We start from the raw sequence: 13,107 nt of genomic DNA, 5'->3' as shown, positions 1-13,107 counted from the left end.
TAGAGCTCAACCAATATCTGACTCGTGAAGTTACCTTCACTTTTATATTACAAAAGCCTGTGCAGCCACTGCCCGTAGTGTGATGAGTATCACATGCGCGGCTGGACTTGGAACAGATAGATGCCCTGTACAGAAACAGATCGCCGCACTAATTTGGAGGATATGCATTCGCTCGAAAGCAGCCAATCATTGGATTACGTGCTGCTCTGCTCCTAATGGTACCTTCCAACCAAATGTTTGAAGAAAAAAGAAAAAAAAGTAAAAACTAGACGCATCCGAAACCTTATTGGGCCAAAAACTTGCTGAAGCTATGCTCAATCTTATGTGATAGGTAAGTACCTATGACCCCGGGTCAAAGTAAGTAGAGGTTGCTTCGGCAGTGCAACACGATGATGGGGCAGAATGACGGCCGTCTGCACGACTCCTTTGATCTAAGCCCATGAATTGCTGTAAGCATTGACTTGCGCAGTGGAGCAGCTCTATCAATATTTTACCTCAACGCAGATTCCTCAGACTCCTCCAGAACATGTTTTAATGATGGAACTCTAATTGCTAGTGTCTTGTATAATCTTGTATAACGTGCCCTAGTGCCATCGGCAGTCCTAGCCATAGCCAACTGATAAAAGGATTCCGGGAGATGTGATATAGTCTGTGCGATGCCCTCCAGCGACAAACCGGCCAAAGCAGAAGGCACCGGAACAACTGCAACAATCTCTTTTCCAGTCTTTTCTTGCATTTTAGCCTGCGCTTTGACAACTAGTTCTAGGTTGGATGTAGCCCCACACTTAATCACAAATGGGGTCGCAGACCCATTATTAAATTGCAGTACACTCCATTGAATGACTTCACTTTCAACTCTGTTGTTCATCCTCTCGTCCAAATGGACAAAATCAGCTGATCTGTTCACCCCATCCAGAGTGCGAGATCTCGTATGCCGTACACCAGGGACCTCTTGGTGCACTTCGAGTAACTTAACACAACAAAAGGGCATTTGGTCACGAGTAATTCACCAGTTGGAGAAAGTCATACCAGGAGAAGAAAACATATCAAACCCAGGAACATTTGCTGATAATACATTCCAAACTTTTGCTGTTGCAGCATAACTCATGTTTGTTGCATCCACATCAAATAATCAACTTATTTCAAGACGAATCGAAATAATATGATTCCTAATTACACACAGTCATGATACTAGTATTAGGGGCGACATTGCTTACTTCGACAAACCTTCTTGCGTCCGTAATGCATCTTTGAGCACAGGGGTAATCGATGGAAAGGAGTGTGCTCATACGCTCCTCAAGGGCATCTAGATGCTTCAAATAGCTTAGCTTCTTGTTGGCAGTACTTCTTCCTTCGGGAGCATCCTTGCGCATTTCCTGAGTAATACCACCAACACACGTGAATACATCACAAATTGCATAACAGTGAACACTTGCACGAGTTGTTTCAAAGAAGCTAGAGTACTCAGATACGATAATCGGCCCAGATTTGTATGATGGTATAAAAGTAGAACATCAACACACCCCGGCCTGCTTATACATATCCTCAAGGGATGTAAGTGAAGCAACGCGAGCATTCATTGCGTCCATAGGTGGATTCCGAGCTGGCGACGCACCATCCTCCTCAGTCAGAATAGTTATATTAGTCCGCATCTGCGTTAGGACCTGTTCAAATACACCGCAAGCAGGAGAAGTTTACGTTTTCCTGTAACACAAGAATTCAACTACTCTTGAAGTACACAAGACACAATCAAACAGACTGAGATGGTAAAAGCATAAGAGCTAAAATTGGCCGGACGGATAACATTTGAAGAGAGTGTCAGTCGCAAAATATTCATTACGCTACCCCTTCTGCAGTATGCTCGAGTTTGATCAAATCGATTCACAAACACTGGAAAGGCGAGACACAACGTAGAATAACACGAAACCCTGGCTGCAATGCCACCTCACGAACAGATTCACGAGCGGCTGTTAATAACTGACCTTGCGACGTTTGAGCTCGACAGATTCTAATTCTGAACGCAGCTTGGTAACTTGATCCTCGTCCTCCGCTACCTCAGCTGCCAATGCAGCTCCAACGTCCTGGACACATGCAAATTTTTATTCAGAGGGCAGATCAGCATCTATTGCATTCATCATATTAGTAAGAGAGATCTAGACAAGCCATTGTTGATTAAAAAGCATGTACCCCTGCAAGTTGCTTCATAAAAACCTCCAGAGGGATGGTGCTTCTACGTCACTTTTTTGTTACCATGAGTTAAGTCCCAATCACCTGTAACTGCTGGAGCTGGCGATTGTAGACCATCTTAGTGTAATCAGACAGCAGTTGACCCAAGGCATCAGTACTTGGATATTGTGGAACCCCAAGTCCCGACATCCAACCATCTAAAATAGCTGTAGAGAGAAGCTCCAAATGGCTTGAGACACCACTTATCGTTTCCCCACCGGTCAGCGACAAGAAATCGAAGTTCTCAGCAAGCCACCCCCGAATCTGACGCCGCAGCTCCCCTGAAATAATAGAAACAAGACCTCAAACGGAGGCCAGAACCAAAGAACTTAAACTATTTATGCACAAATGAATCCACATAACACCTGGTAGGTAAAGTCTGACCAGTATTGGCTACAATTACCAAGGGACGGAAAATGAAGAACAAACGGCATTGCAGCAACCACAAAGTTAGAATGTAGAGCGCACACACACAGCACAATTTCTCAACTTCAATCATTACAGAATGTCTTACCAGCCGGAGTGTGCACAAAGAGTGAGGCAAGAGACTTATTTCCAATTGCAAAAGCACGTGCGTCTTCTGATGTTTCTTTCAACTTCCTTTCTGAGACATGTTGCCGAGAACTATCCTGTATAGGCAGACAAATTTGGTCTTATTACCGGTATTCGTCTAACCAAATGAGATGGAAGTCTGCTACCTTCAAATTGAAGGGCATCAGACAGATCATACATTGTCTGCATTATCGAGTGAATGAATACTAGCAAGGACCTCGATACATGATAATATCAAATACCGCCATCCTTCCTGAAATAAGATGCTCGTTCAAGGGACAAAGTTTGACCTAGTTTACAGAAGAAGTTGAAAAATTGACATAACAACATCAAATGCTGGGATATGATATTCAGTCAAATACAAACCTGGTCGTTTCCCCTTAGCTTTGAGAACATGGAGGAAAACTTGGAACGCTTTTCTTGTCTTAAATTAACTCTAAATCCATGCAGATAGTCATATCCATCTTTAATCGAATGATTAGGTGACCTCTGTGGACTACTTCCAAGGCTAGAATTACGACTGCTGCGCCCGCTAATAAATCCTGATCCTGCTTTCTCCAGGAACCGTTCCACAAGCGGAACCTACAAAACCACGTCATACGTTAGAAGCCACGTCGCATTTTGAAGGAACATCATGAAGTAGATCAATGTTCAAAACATAGTAGAGTTTGCGAAATTCGATGTGTGTTTGAAATCAGGGTATCAAGGAGTTCCAGTATTCCTGAAGGGTGTGTATATACGTGAGGTTCGTGATGGCGTAAACAATACACTAAGAAGAATGAATCACATCTCACCTATCATCCATAATGATGAACAGAACCGTCTACAGTTGACACAACTGCTAATCAATTGCTAGTCAATAGTTTTTCTCAACACGCATCACGAAATTTGTCAAGTAATTCAAGATGTACAAGAGATTTGCACCGCTTTAGTCTCGTACCTTCAAGGATTGTAGCTCGGGTGCCCTGGACAAAAGTGACCGAATGTACAGAATTCGCACACGTGAAACAAGCATAGTGTCCATTGCTGTTCGATTCTCCAGATTGCGTATGAAGGTAAACACAGCTCCTTGAATTTCTGCAAGCATCTCATGCTCGCGAGAGGCTCCAGCTTTTACCACAGCTGCCAGAACCTGTAAACCGACAATTACAAAGACCTCAATCGCAAATCCACCAAATCTATCACAATGGCTCAATTATAATTTAACGAGGAAAAAAATCTAGGAACACAGCAGCCTGGAAGCTACACAGTATCAGCTCGAATCAACTAAATTCAACCAGTTCTCATTGTAGTTGTGTGCCATTTCTAAGACCTAGAAACAGAACCTTAAGAATGAGTAAGTAGTGCCTGAGTAAAGTATACAATTTTGATGTCAGTAAATTGACGACACTGGTGCAAGAGGAGCAGTACCAGCATCAGGAGCTTGTTCGCACCATCAGCAATTGCAGCATCACTCTCATAATGATCTGGGTTGAAGTCCATCAAAGCAGCTGTCAAATATTCCCCAGCTGGTGTTGACTTCAACTGTTCATCCGATCCATATTTCAGCAGTTCAACAGCGCCTCGTGGGGAAGATGGTTGCCCAACTGATGAACTTTTCATGACACTAGATGATCGCATGTCCGGAGAAGCTGGAGCGGTGCTGCTACTTCCATGAGCCAGAGGTTCAGACGAATTCCAGAGTTCAGTTAAGGCAAATAATATAATCTTTATCAGGACTGTGGCTAGATGCTACACTGAATCATTTTTAACATGTTTGAGGCTTCGATTGAGAATAAGAACAGGTGTTCCGACTGCACTAACCTGTAAGTACTACCGTCCAAGTTGAAGTCATCCACAGCCCTTTGCTCCAGGTGCGGGATCTACATGAAAAAAGCAAAGTTCAGCAGTCCACTCTTGGGTGTTGGAGTAACCTACTGATTTTGAGAAGCTACGGTAATCTCAGAAGCGATGAAAGATTATTTTTATTAAGATACACTTAGAAAAAGTAATTGACAAAGTAAAAACTACCATTGTCAGATGCCAGCAAACATTTGTTCGTACGTTATGCTCTCCACAGGTATAGGCACCTCCAAACGAAATATATACACTGCTTTAACAATAAAATACAGCACAAACAATTATCTTCTGCACAAAGAGTAGGTCGCACCCAGTGAATAGTGCAGCACCTTTGGAGAGACTGAGATCTTCGGGGAACCAAGTGTCGAAGTCCTCTCCGTAAGTCGCTCAAAAAGCTTCTCGTTCTCTTGGTGGAGCCTCTGAAGTTGCCCACCCAAACAAGAAAGTCTGAGCAAACTTTAAGGTTAATACAAATTACATAAGATAAAATCGATCAAATAGGGTAGGCAGGGAGTTTTCTTCAGTTCTTTCTTCCCATCTATCCACAAAAAAGGATTAATACACACATAGACAGACAGATAGAAGATCAACAGAACAGGTCTGTACAATTAAAAGCGCGGTCAAAACAAGGACAAAATTGATCAAATAGCGTCGCCAGGAAGTTTTCTACCATTCTTCCTTCCTGTCTGTCTACATAGAACGATAGATAGACAGACAGATAGTTAGTTAATCAGTTAGTTAGTCAGTTTGTTAATAGGACATGTCTGTAAACCAAATAGCGCAGTCAGATTGAACACAAAAATTGTATGACAAAAAAATCGTTCTTCAAACCTCAATAAGCTCATCTCGCTTGGTAAGCTCCTCTTCAAGTTTTTGATTAATGCTTACAGCATTTTCAGTTTCCTCACGCAACATCTGTATTTCTGCTAAATTGTCCTGCCCAGCAGGCAAAGTACTTGCTGCAGCCGATCTGGCTTCATGTAACTGTTGCTCCAGCACTTGCACCCTGACCTGAAGACAGTTGTGAATGTCAAAACTTATTCACAAATTCAAGTAGTCATTACATTATGGTCTCATCTTTGAAGCAAAAATGGTGAAACAAAAGTAGTAGAAACGAAAATATCACTTTTAAAGTAGTGAAGTTACCTCACAAATAAGCAACTAATCAGGACGGGAAACGCTCAGCGTTTACAAATCCTAAAGTTAATTCCTTCCGCATAGATGTGAATCGAAATCGGATCTTTATTTCTGAGAAGTGTCTATTCTATAGTGCTTCAAGAATTCCTGCCTAAGGACATCTCTAGTCTCAGAAGTCTACATTATATGGAGAATACTAGAAAATCAACATTCAAACGCGTAAAGAAGAACTCACTTCAAGTGCTTCTATCCTTGCTCCACGCTCCTTCAGTTGTGATTGATACTGCTCCTCACGCATTGTGAACATTGATAATTGTGTCATGACGACGGCATACTGATCTTGATCCCTGCTTTTCTGCTCGCTTAATCTATGATTTTCCACCTGCCACAAAAAATTTGTACAAAACACATCAAGATCATGTACGCTGCAGCATACTGCATGTTAGGGCTTGAAACTCCGCAATCTTATCATTAAAGAGCGAGCTAAGAGCTCAAAGCACTTCCCTTTCTCTTCGCGATATTTTCACGAATTGCACTAAGTTGCTGCAATCCTCAGTGCGAATGGCCGTTGCTCAAGTGCTAGTATGTCGTGGTGCATGATGTGGTAAAAATAATAACATTGCTTCAAGGTATTTATCCAGACTTGATCACGAAGAGAAAGCAAGAACAACCATATCACTCCATACCTGAAGCTTATTAATATATGATTCGTGGCTAGTAAGATCAGCTTGTAAAGAGCTTGCCAACTTCCATGCCTTTTGAACCTCATCAAATAGAAGTAGACACTGAGCATCTGCCTCCTTTAGAGCACGTTTTAATTGCATCACTTCACCTTGAGCCTCTGTCGCTTCCTTCTCCTTCTCGTATAACTCTCTACGGGCTTCACTCGCCTGATCAACCATTCATATCATTAGTAAGTAGCGACCACATCTTAGGGGACCATCAAGGAACATTGTGCAACCTAGTTCCAGGAGTAATAACTTAAAAGAGGACCTTGTAGGCACAAATAAATTTAGACTCCAAAACTCTTTAATACAAGGCACTAACAAGACAGACTTCTCGGACAGGTATGCATAAAAATACTGATAAAATTATTGCATGTGGAACAAGGAATGGGCTCAAGATTCACATATTGGGATAATATTGCAACTATGTTGATGACGAATAATCAGCAAATACGAGATAGAGAAGAGGAACATCCGTCTAAAAGGCTCATGAAAGATAAGTTTACCACGTCTCTCCACTTCTTGATTGTGTCTCGATTTCCGAGGCTGATCTCCGCATTCCGAGCACGAGACACAAAATTCAAAGTAGCAATAGTTTCTTGTAAATCGGAATTGCTAGGACTAACATTCGCAATAAGAACTGCTTTGGAGTCCCCTCCTGAAGAATGAAAAATCAAATAAAGTTAGAACACCAAGTGTACTACTCCGTCATCCCTTAGTTGTTATCAGGAACAACACGCATTGACAGATTAGTCAATTCGAATGCAAAAAATCTAAAAGCAAACAGTTTCCCCGTCCAAACACATCATTAAGTTGAACTGTCAAGCCTGGTATGGAGTGCGGGTGGACACGCACACACAAAGTCGCAACAAGAGATTTGAAAAGTAACCTTCCAATGGTGTTGGTCGAAAGAGCTTACCAAGTGAATCCGCAAGAAGCTGTGTAAGCTTTGAATGACCGTAGGGGATGTAATCTTTCTTTGCACTAAGGGCTGCAAAAACATCACCCAGACTGCGAAGAGATACATATCAGCATCTAGACAAATTTATTATTTCGGAAGTACACAGATATGCACCACAAATTCCACTTATCCCCTTGAAGAAACTAGGCAGTCGTGGACAAAGTTTATCCTACAATATTAGGTGCTGGTTAAAAACAACATTAAACGCACTTCGACAAACTAAATCTACCTATTTTTGCATCTTGAACATACGGACTTTCAACCTTGAGTGCCATTCTTTCATTGTAATGCTTGACTTACACTTCGCCAAATCTTCTTGTGATAGTTTTAAAAGAAACAAAAGCATGTATTCGAGAGATTTCAAGAGCAGGGCATTCCAAGAAAAAGAGTAGACCCAACTTGATAATGAACTTGGCAATTAAATGAAAAAATAAACCGCTGGTTCAAAAGTTTCTGGTGAAAGCACTAGGAAAGGAGTTCATTAGAGAGCCCTAAGAATCAATTGTGACTAGAACTTGAGGTCATCCAAAAGAAATCAAAGATTGCAGGGGAATTAGAAAAATTTCATAAAGCACTCTCCACCTACGTTTGTCAACATCTGACAGCGGTTGATACTTACGCAGACAAAGATTTGTTTATGTGTAGTGACTCCGTCAAACGATCTCCATTCACTTCTGCTTTGCTGAACCGCTCACTACTGGCTAAATCCACCATTGATAATTTACTGTATTGCTCTTCTCCAGTTAATGAATCAGTGGTGTAAATATGAATAGTCACCACCCTGTCCACCCCAGTTAAGATATCAGGACATTTTAAATCAAGAATTCCAAAACAAGAATTCAAATGTATTCAGTACATTAAATCATCAATATCATACTGAGGTAGCACGAATGCTTCCGCAAAAAGACGTTCATCAACCCCCTATTCAAACTAATTTAAAATACACGCAGCATAAAATTAATAAGTACCCCAATTCGACATTGCTCGCAATTTCGTTCTGTATAAAAATTCATATTAAACAAAGTTAAACCAGAATTTTAGATGAAAACGTTGCATTTAGGGTTGAACAATAAGTTCAAGGACACGGATGCCAGAAACAAAGTACATACAAATGTGATCGGTTGCTGCGATCAGACTTCACTCCATCCACATTCGCTCGCATCTGACTGCCGAACTTGAATACTCGAGTAAATCCAGACGGACTATCTATGCGCTCATCCACCAATTCCACACCATGCCCTAATCCCCCCATCATAACTGTTGAGGCTCCACTACTGTCTGAGGTCTTCAAGAGGTCCCGAACCTACCAGTAACAAAATATTGTAACCATTGAGTTTTTCTATTTATTCTAATTAATTACACAAGTTTAGCTCACAGATGCCAGTTATGTCGCCAAATGCGACCAAAAAAAGATTTTGTTAACAACCAAAACTCCAAAAGACACCGTTGCGATAAGCTGACCTACCTGTTCATTGTGTAACTCGAACATAGTGACATAATAAGCCGTCCTTGAAGATGGCGAGTTTTCAGCGTTAACCAGGTCAAATAGCTCTTCAAAAGCTCGATAGTATAAACCTCGGTCGTGACTTGGCCCTTCCTGTGATAAAGTCCCAACATATGGGCGATCATGCGCGCAGAGTTGAACTGATATCAGGAGCAATCTACTGTGATGCATACTATTCATAATTGTACTAACACGTAACAACGTAGCCGATAATAATTTCAACGATTAAATAACTCTTGCTCTCATTCTCACTGTCATGCGTTTTCCACTGCAGTAACTACTTTCACAGGTTACTGACGAGTGACGAGGTTAAATAAAGCCTCAAGGGAGTTAAGGAATTAACAAAATAGGATACGAACATACTCGCCTGTAAGAGATTGTTAATTGCCGTTCATATTTATTGGGATTAGAATACAGTTGAATCAAGAGGAAAAAGTGGCACCTAAGCGCTTCACTAATCCTCCAAAAAGATACTAAAAGACCTCACAAGTGATTGATAAAGACCATAAAAACTTAAATAAAGCCTAACGAACATCACAACAGAATAACCAAACAGGATGCTGAGAATGCACACCTAATCCACGAAGAACTGATTAACAGTACAAATAGACATACCATGGTGTAAGATTTTCCTGATCCGGCTTGGCCATATGCGAAGATGGACACGTTATAACCATCCAACGCAGACTGTACAAGAGGCTGGAGGTCTTGGAAAATATCGCCTGCAGCAAGGAGTGACCACCGTCATTATTCATAAGTATATGCAAACGTTGCTGAATATTCCTTAACAGACGACTTATCCATGTCAAGCTTAAGAAGTGGCCATCTTATGCATCAAATCAGTTACGGACCGTCATTAGACAATAGCAATTCTTTGATTACTGCATCCTATCTCATGTTTCTCTATCTCAAACAGGAAAAAACACTGACACCGCCCTCTGAAAGGCATTCTGTTTAGAAGACCAACCTTGAGAAATATGTGGCCCGTAAATGCGATCCAGTTCGAAATCCTTACTTGGAGCAGTACTAACATTAGAATTTATGCGAAGCGTGAAATCGTCAGGATATGATATAAAACTAGAATCTTCATCCTCGAACTGTGGTCTTGCTCGGCAGTAGACTCTAATGTTCCCTGAATCCAAGGAAAAAATGTGAGGGTCCTACCATGAAAGAAAATAAACAGGAGTCCATTGATATCAGTCGTTAGGAAACTAGTATTCCAGCACATGATCAATTCACGTGATAAGAGTTGCATCAATCTCGTACATCAAGGCATTCATCTGATTAACTACCACAAATATAATCACCTTTAGCAGAGACTAGATCATTGAAGAGCTTCTTCTTTTCTTTCTTCAAAGGAATGACACGAGACTCTGATTCCAATGCTACATCATCTGCAAAAGGCATAGCATCCGCCGGTCAAGGAAAACTAGTTCGTAAAACATATCATAAATGTTAGAGGAAATCCCACCGACGTTTGATGTGTAAAAGATGAATAGCCTGAGGTATCAGAATGTGATGCATATAAACATAAGTCAATCGGCCTTCAGGCACATAACAGGCAGCAGTTGGCAAGTTACATCTTAATTGAATGTTTGCGACGAAACAGTCGTTCTTTTGTACTGTCCCGCTCTAAAATATGACCTTATTATTCGGTCCTAAACCTATGAACAAACTGTAGACCAGTTCATTCAAAAGTCGACGATTCAACTGGACGTATCACAAATTCAGGTAGGAGTCGTTCCAACCACGACAACAGAAAAAGTGAAAAACGAAGGCAGAGAATAGTCACCTAGACGGCGAGCTTTCTCAGCTAGAACCCCCAAGTATCGGGTCACCCGTTCGATTTTAGCGTTTGAATATTCTTGTAAGTCACTAGCCTCTTGTCGGAGCTCAATGCACTCCTCCCGTGCACGCTACGTATGCAAGTAGAATCAAAAAGTCAACAAAATTTAGAAATAAGATGCATCTAGAAAGGTTGCAGAAAACACGCTAGAGGAGGTATTTGTGTAAAAGTCATACAGTAGCCAAACGCTTTAAGCATGTTGTTCTAGTGGCTATTCGGCGGTTAATTTAAACTATTTCTACACTCCAAAGATGATTGGAATATTGACGTGAAACTTCTCTGAATCTAGAGCAAAAGTCGCCAAACTAGGAAGCCCGCTTCTTCGATATTACGTACTTCCAAACAATAAGTAGAGTAGAAATTTATTCTGATCCCATCTCGGAGCAGTGTATCATTAAATTTCCATTCCCTCGTTTGAGTATATCTAAGCACGTGGTTCAGGGTTGTACACTTACAAATTAGCATAATAAGCCATTCTATTGCTTTCTGCAATATCAACAACAATGCCATTACATACCTGAACCCGGAATGAATATACTTGCACATTGATTTAAAGGATTGAACACGAAATCACAACTAAGCGCAGACTTGCGGTGCAGTAGGAAAAATATCCATGACGAGAATTGAGAATAATCGACAAATCAAAAGATTAAGGGATGCAAAGCAATTAACCAGCCTAAGCGGCCAGTAGTCACAAGCAATGTCCATTTGAATGAAGCGCTAATTCGAATAGAAGATGCAATTTTGCGACGACAACCATCGGCTGGGAGAAAGAAGAAGATGGAGTAGTAGGAAACAACCAATCAAGACAGATGGCAAGCATAGTCGGTACGGTTTTTCAAGTGCTATCAAATACACAGTCGGAGGCGTTTGAAAATTGGACATTAAAAAAAATCGAAAATCGAAAATCAAAAATCAATCAATGGAGAGGCGATGCCCAGAAACTCACTGATATGCGATCCTTGACTCTCAAAGCCTTGCTGACAAAGGAGGGAGACTGTGAGGGCCCCTGTTTGGGAGTATCAGGGTAGTGCATGGCAGACATAGAATGCCGTCTCCCTGCCAGAGAAGGAGACTGATGCACTCTCCCCGCCCTAGAGGGTGACGGTGGCACGAATACTGGCGCCTCGCGTCTACTTGGTTCATCTTCAATTCCATACTCCCTGTACGATGGTACCCCCCATCCCCACGAATACCGCAATTCTGCTGCATCCCCCATTTGTCTTCGCACTAACTCTCCAGCGGGCGCACACGTCAGGACAAACCTCCAATCGCCAAAATTCCTTATGTGCTGGTACTCCCGAGGGCATTCAAAGGAGCATTATTCAGACTTCGTAAAATGCAGAACAGCAAGTATGTGGAAGATCGTAAACAGAAGTCCAGAAACTAAGCTTCGGAAAACTAAGAGATGGTGAAAACACAGTTCTTGACGTTGAAGTTGGGACGCAACGAGGTCGCCCTAACTCTTCCCTGGCCTGGATAAAATGAGCAACCAAAACCTCGTTATCCCCTACGGCCAGACCACCTCAACCTCTGCATCGACGCCTCCGCATCAACGAAAGAACGCACGGTCATCCTCGCTCTCACCAGTCCCCTGTCGATCTAAGCACCAAAATGCGAATCGCAACCAGGAAGACTCGACCAATCCACTATTCTAAAGTCGGCAAGCGATCACAACAATAACACCCGCAACAGAACTAGCATTTCCCCAATCAACCACATGGAAATAGCGATCGACCGACTCCCAGCGCACAGAGGCCATCACCAAACCTTGCCATCGCGATTCTCAAGCATCCAGAAAAACCACTTTAGTCCCTCTCAGTCCCTTCACTTGCTCCGTTCGCCCGTAACAAGCTACAACGGCCAGGACGGAATTGATTCAAAATCCAAAACAGCCTTAATATGCCACGCTGGCTCCGAGCGCATCGCAATCGCGAGAGCATTTAGCAAGGTCATAAATAGAATCCGTTGCTGACAGGGGCAATTGGAGCCCCTGGCAGAGAATCGTCGGATGAATTGAGGCAATTGAGAGAAGAGTGTGGGAAGAGGTCCAGGCGGGTCCAGAAGCAGAGAAATGCAGCAAAACCTCTTGTTCTTCTTCTTTGTACAGAGCCTTGAGGTGGATGAGTCTCTTGGGCTCGGGGGGGGACTTGGGAGCAAGGGCGAGGGTGAGGGCGGGGGCGGGAGCGCACGCGTATATTTAAAAAAACTGGTTTGGTAAGATAGGAGTCGCGGTACTTAGGGCCATCGACCATGAAAATATATGGACGTGTATATTTTAAAACCCCGCCCCTTTGCAGGTGGAGTAATAGTGATG

At 42.2% G+C, this 13,107-nt stretch overlaps 1 protein-coding gene across 4 annotated transcripts; it reads right to left on the bottom strand.

Annotated features, from left to right (window-relative positions):
- LOC112280040 (kinesin-like protein KIN-14A) lies at positions 1 to 12,868 on the bottom strand. 4 transcript variants are annotated; one of them, XM_024514966.3, is made up of 25 exons: positions 12,561 to 12,856; positions 11,740 to 12,265; positions 10,737 to 10,860; positions 10,252 to 10,338; positions 9,912 to 10,076; positions 9,560 to 9,666; positions 8,906 to 9,037; positions 8,550 to 8,743; positions 8,060 to 8,221; positions 7,399 to 7,490; positions 6,986 to 7,137; positions 6,441 to 6,644; positions 5,990 to 6,136; positions 5,449 to 5,628; positions 4,947 to 5,036; positions 4,582 to 4,640; positions 4,189 to 4,426; positions 3,719 to 3,910; positions 3,145 to 3,360; positions 2,741 to 2,855; positions 2,272 to 2,507; positions 1,983 to 2,081; positions 1,524 to 1,664; positions 1,218 to 1,376; positions 1 to 970 (listed from the first exon to the last, which is right to left on the bottom strand). In XM_024514966.3, the coding sequence occupies exons 2-25, from the start codon at positions 12,007 to 12,009 to the stop codon at positions 491 to 493; spliced, it is 4,041 nt and encodes a 1,346-aa protein (XP_024370734.1). In that variant the 5' UTR covers positions 12,010 to 12,265; positions 12,561 to 12,856; the 3' UTR covers positions 1 to 490. The 4 variants fall into 4 exon arrangements, with proteins under 4 accessions (XP_024370734.1, XP_024370735.1, XP_024370737.1 ...); XM_024514967.3 differs by having other exon boundaries at positions 4,189 to 4,423; positions 11,740 to 12,868; XM_024514969.3 differs by having other exon boundaries at positions 4,189 to 4,420; positions 11,740 to 12,851.
- Positions 12,869 to 13,107: the final 239 nt, after the last annotated feature.

The sequence above is a fragment of the Physcomitrium patens genome, chromosome 3 (genome assembly GCF_059467195.1).
Source record: "Physcomitrium patens ecotype Gransden chromosome 3, ASM5946719v1, whole genome shotgun sequence".
In the NCBI taxonomy this organism is placed as follows: Eukaryota; Viridiplantae; Streptophyta; class Bryopsida; order Funariales; family Funariaceae; genus Physcomitrium; species Physcomitrium patens.
The sequence above is the reverse complement of the archived record's forward strand: the minus strand, read 5'-3'. Positions and strand labels throughout refer to the sequence as shown.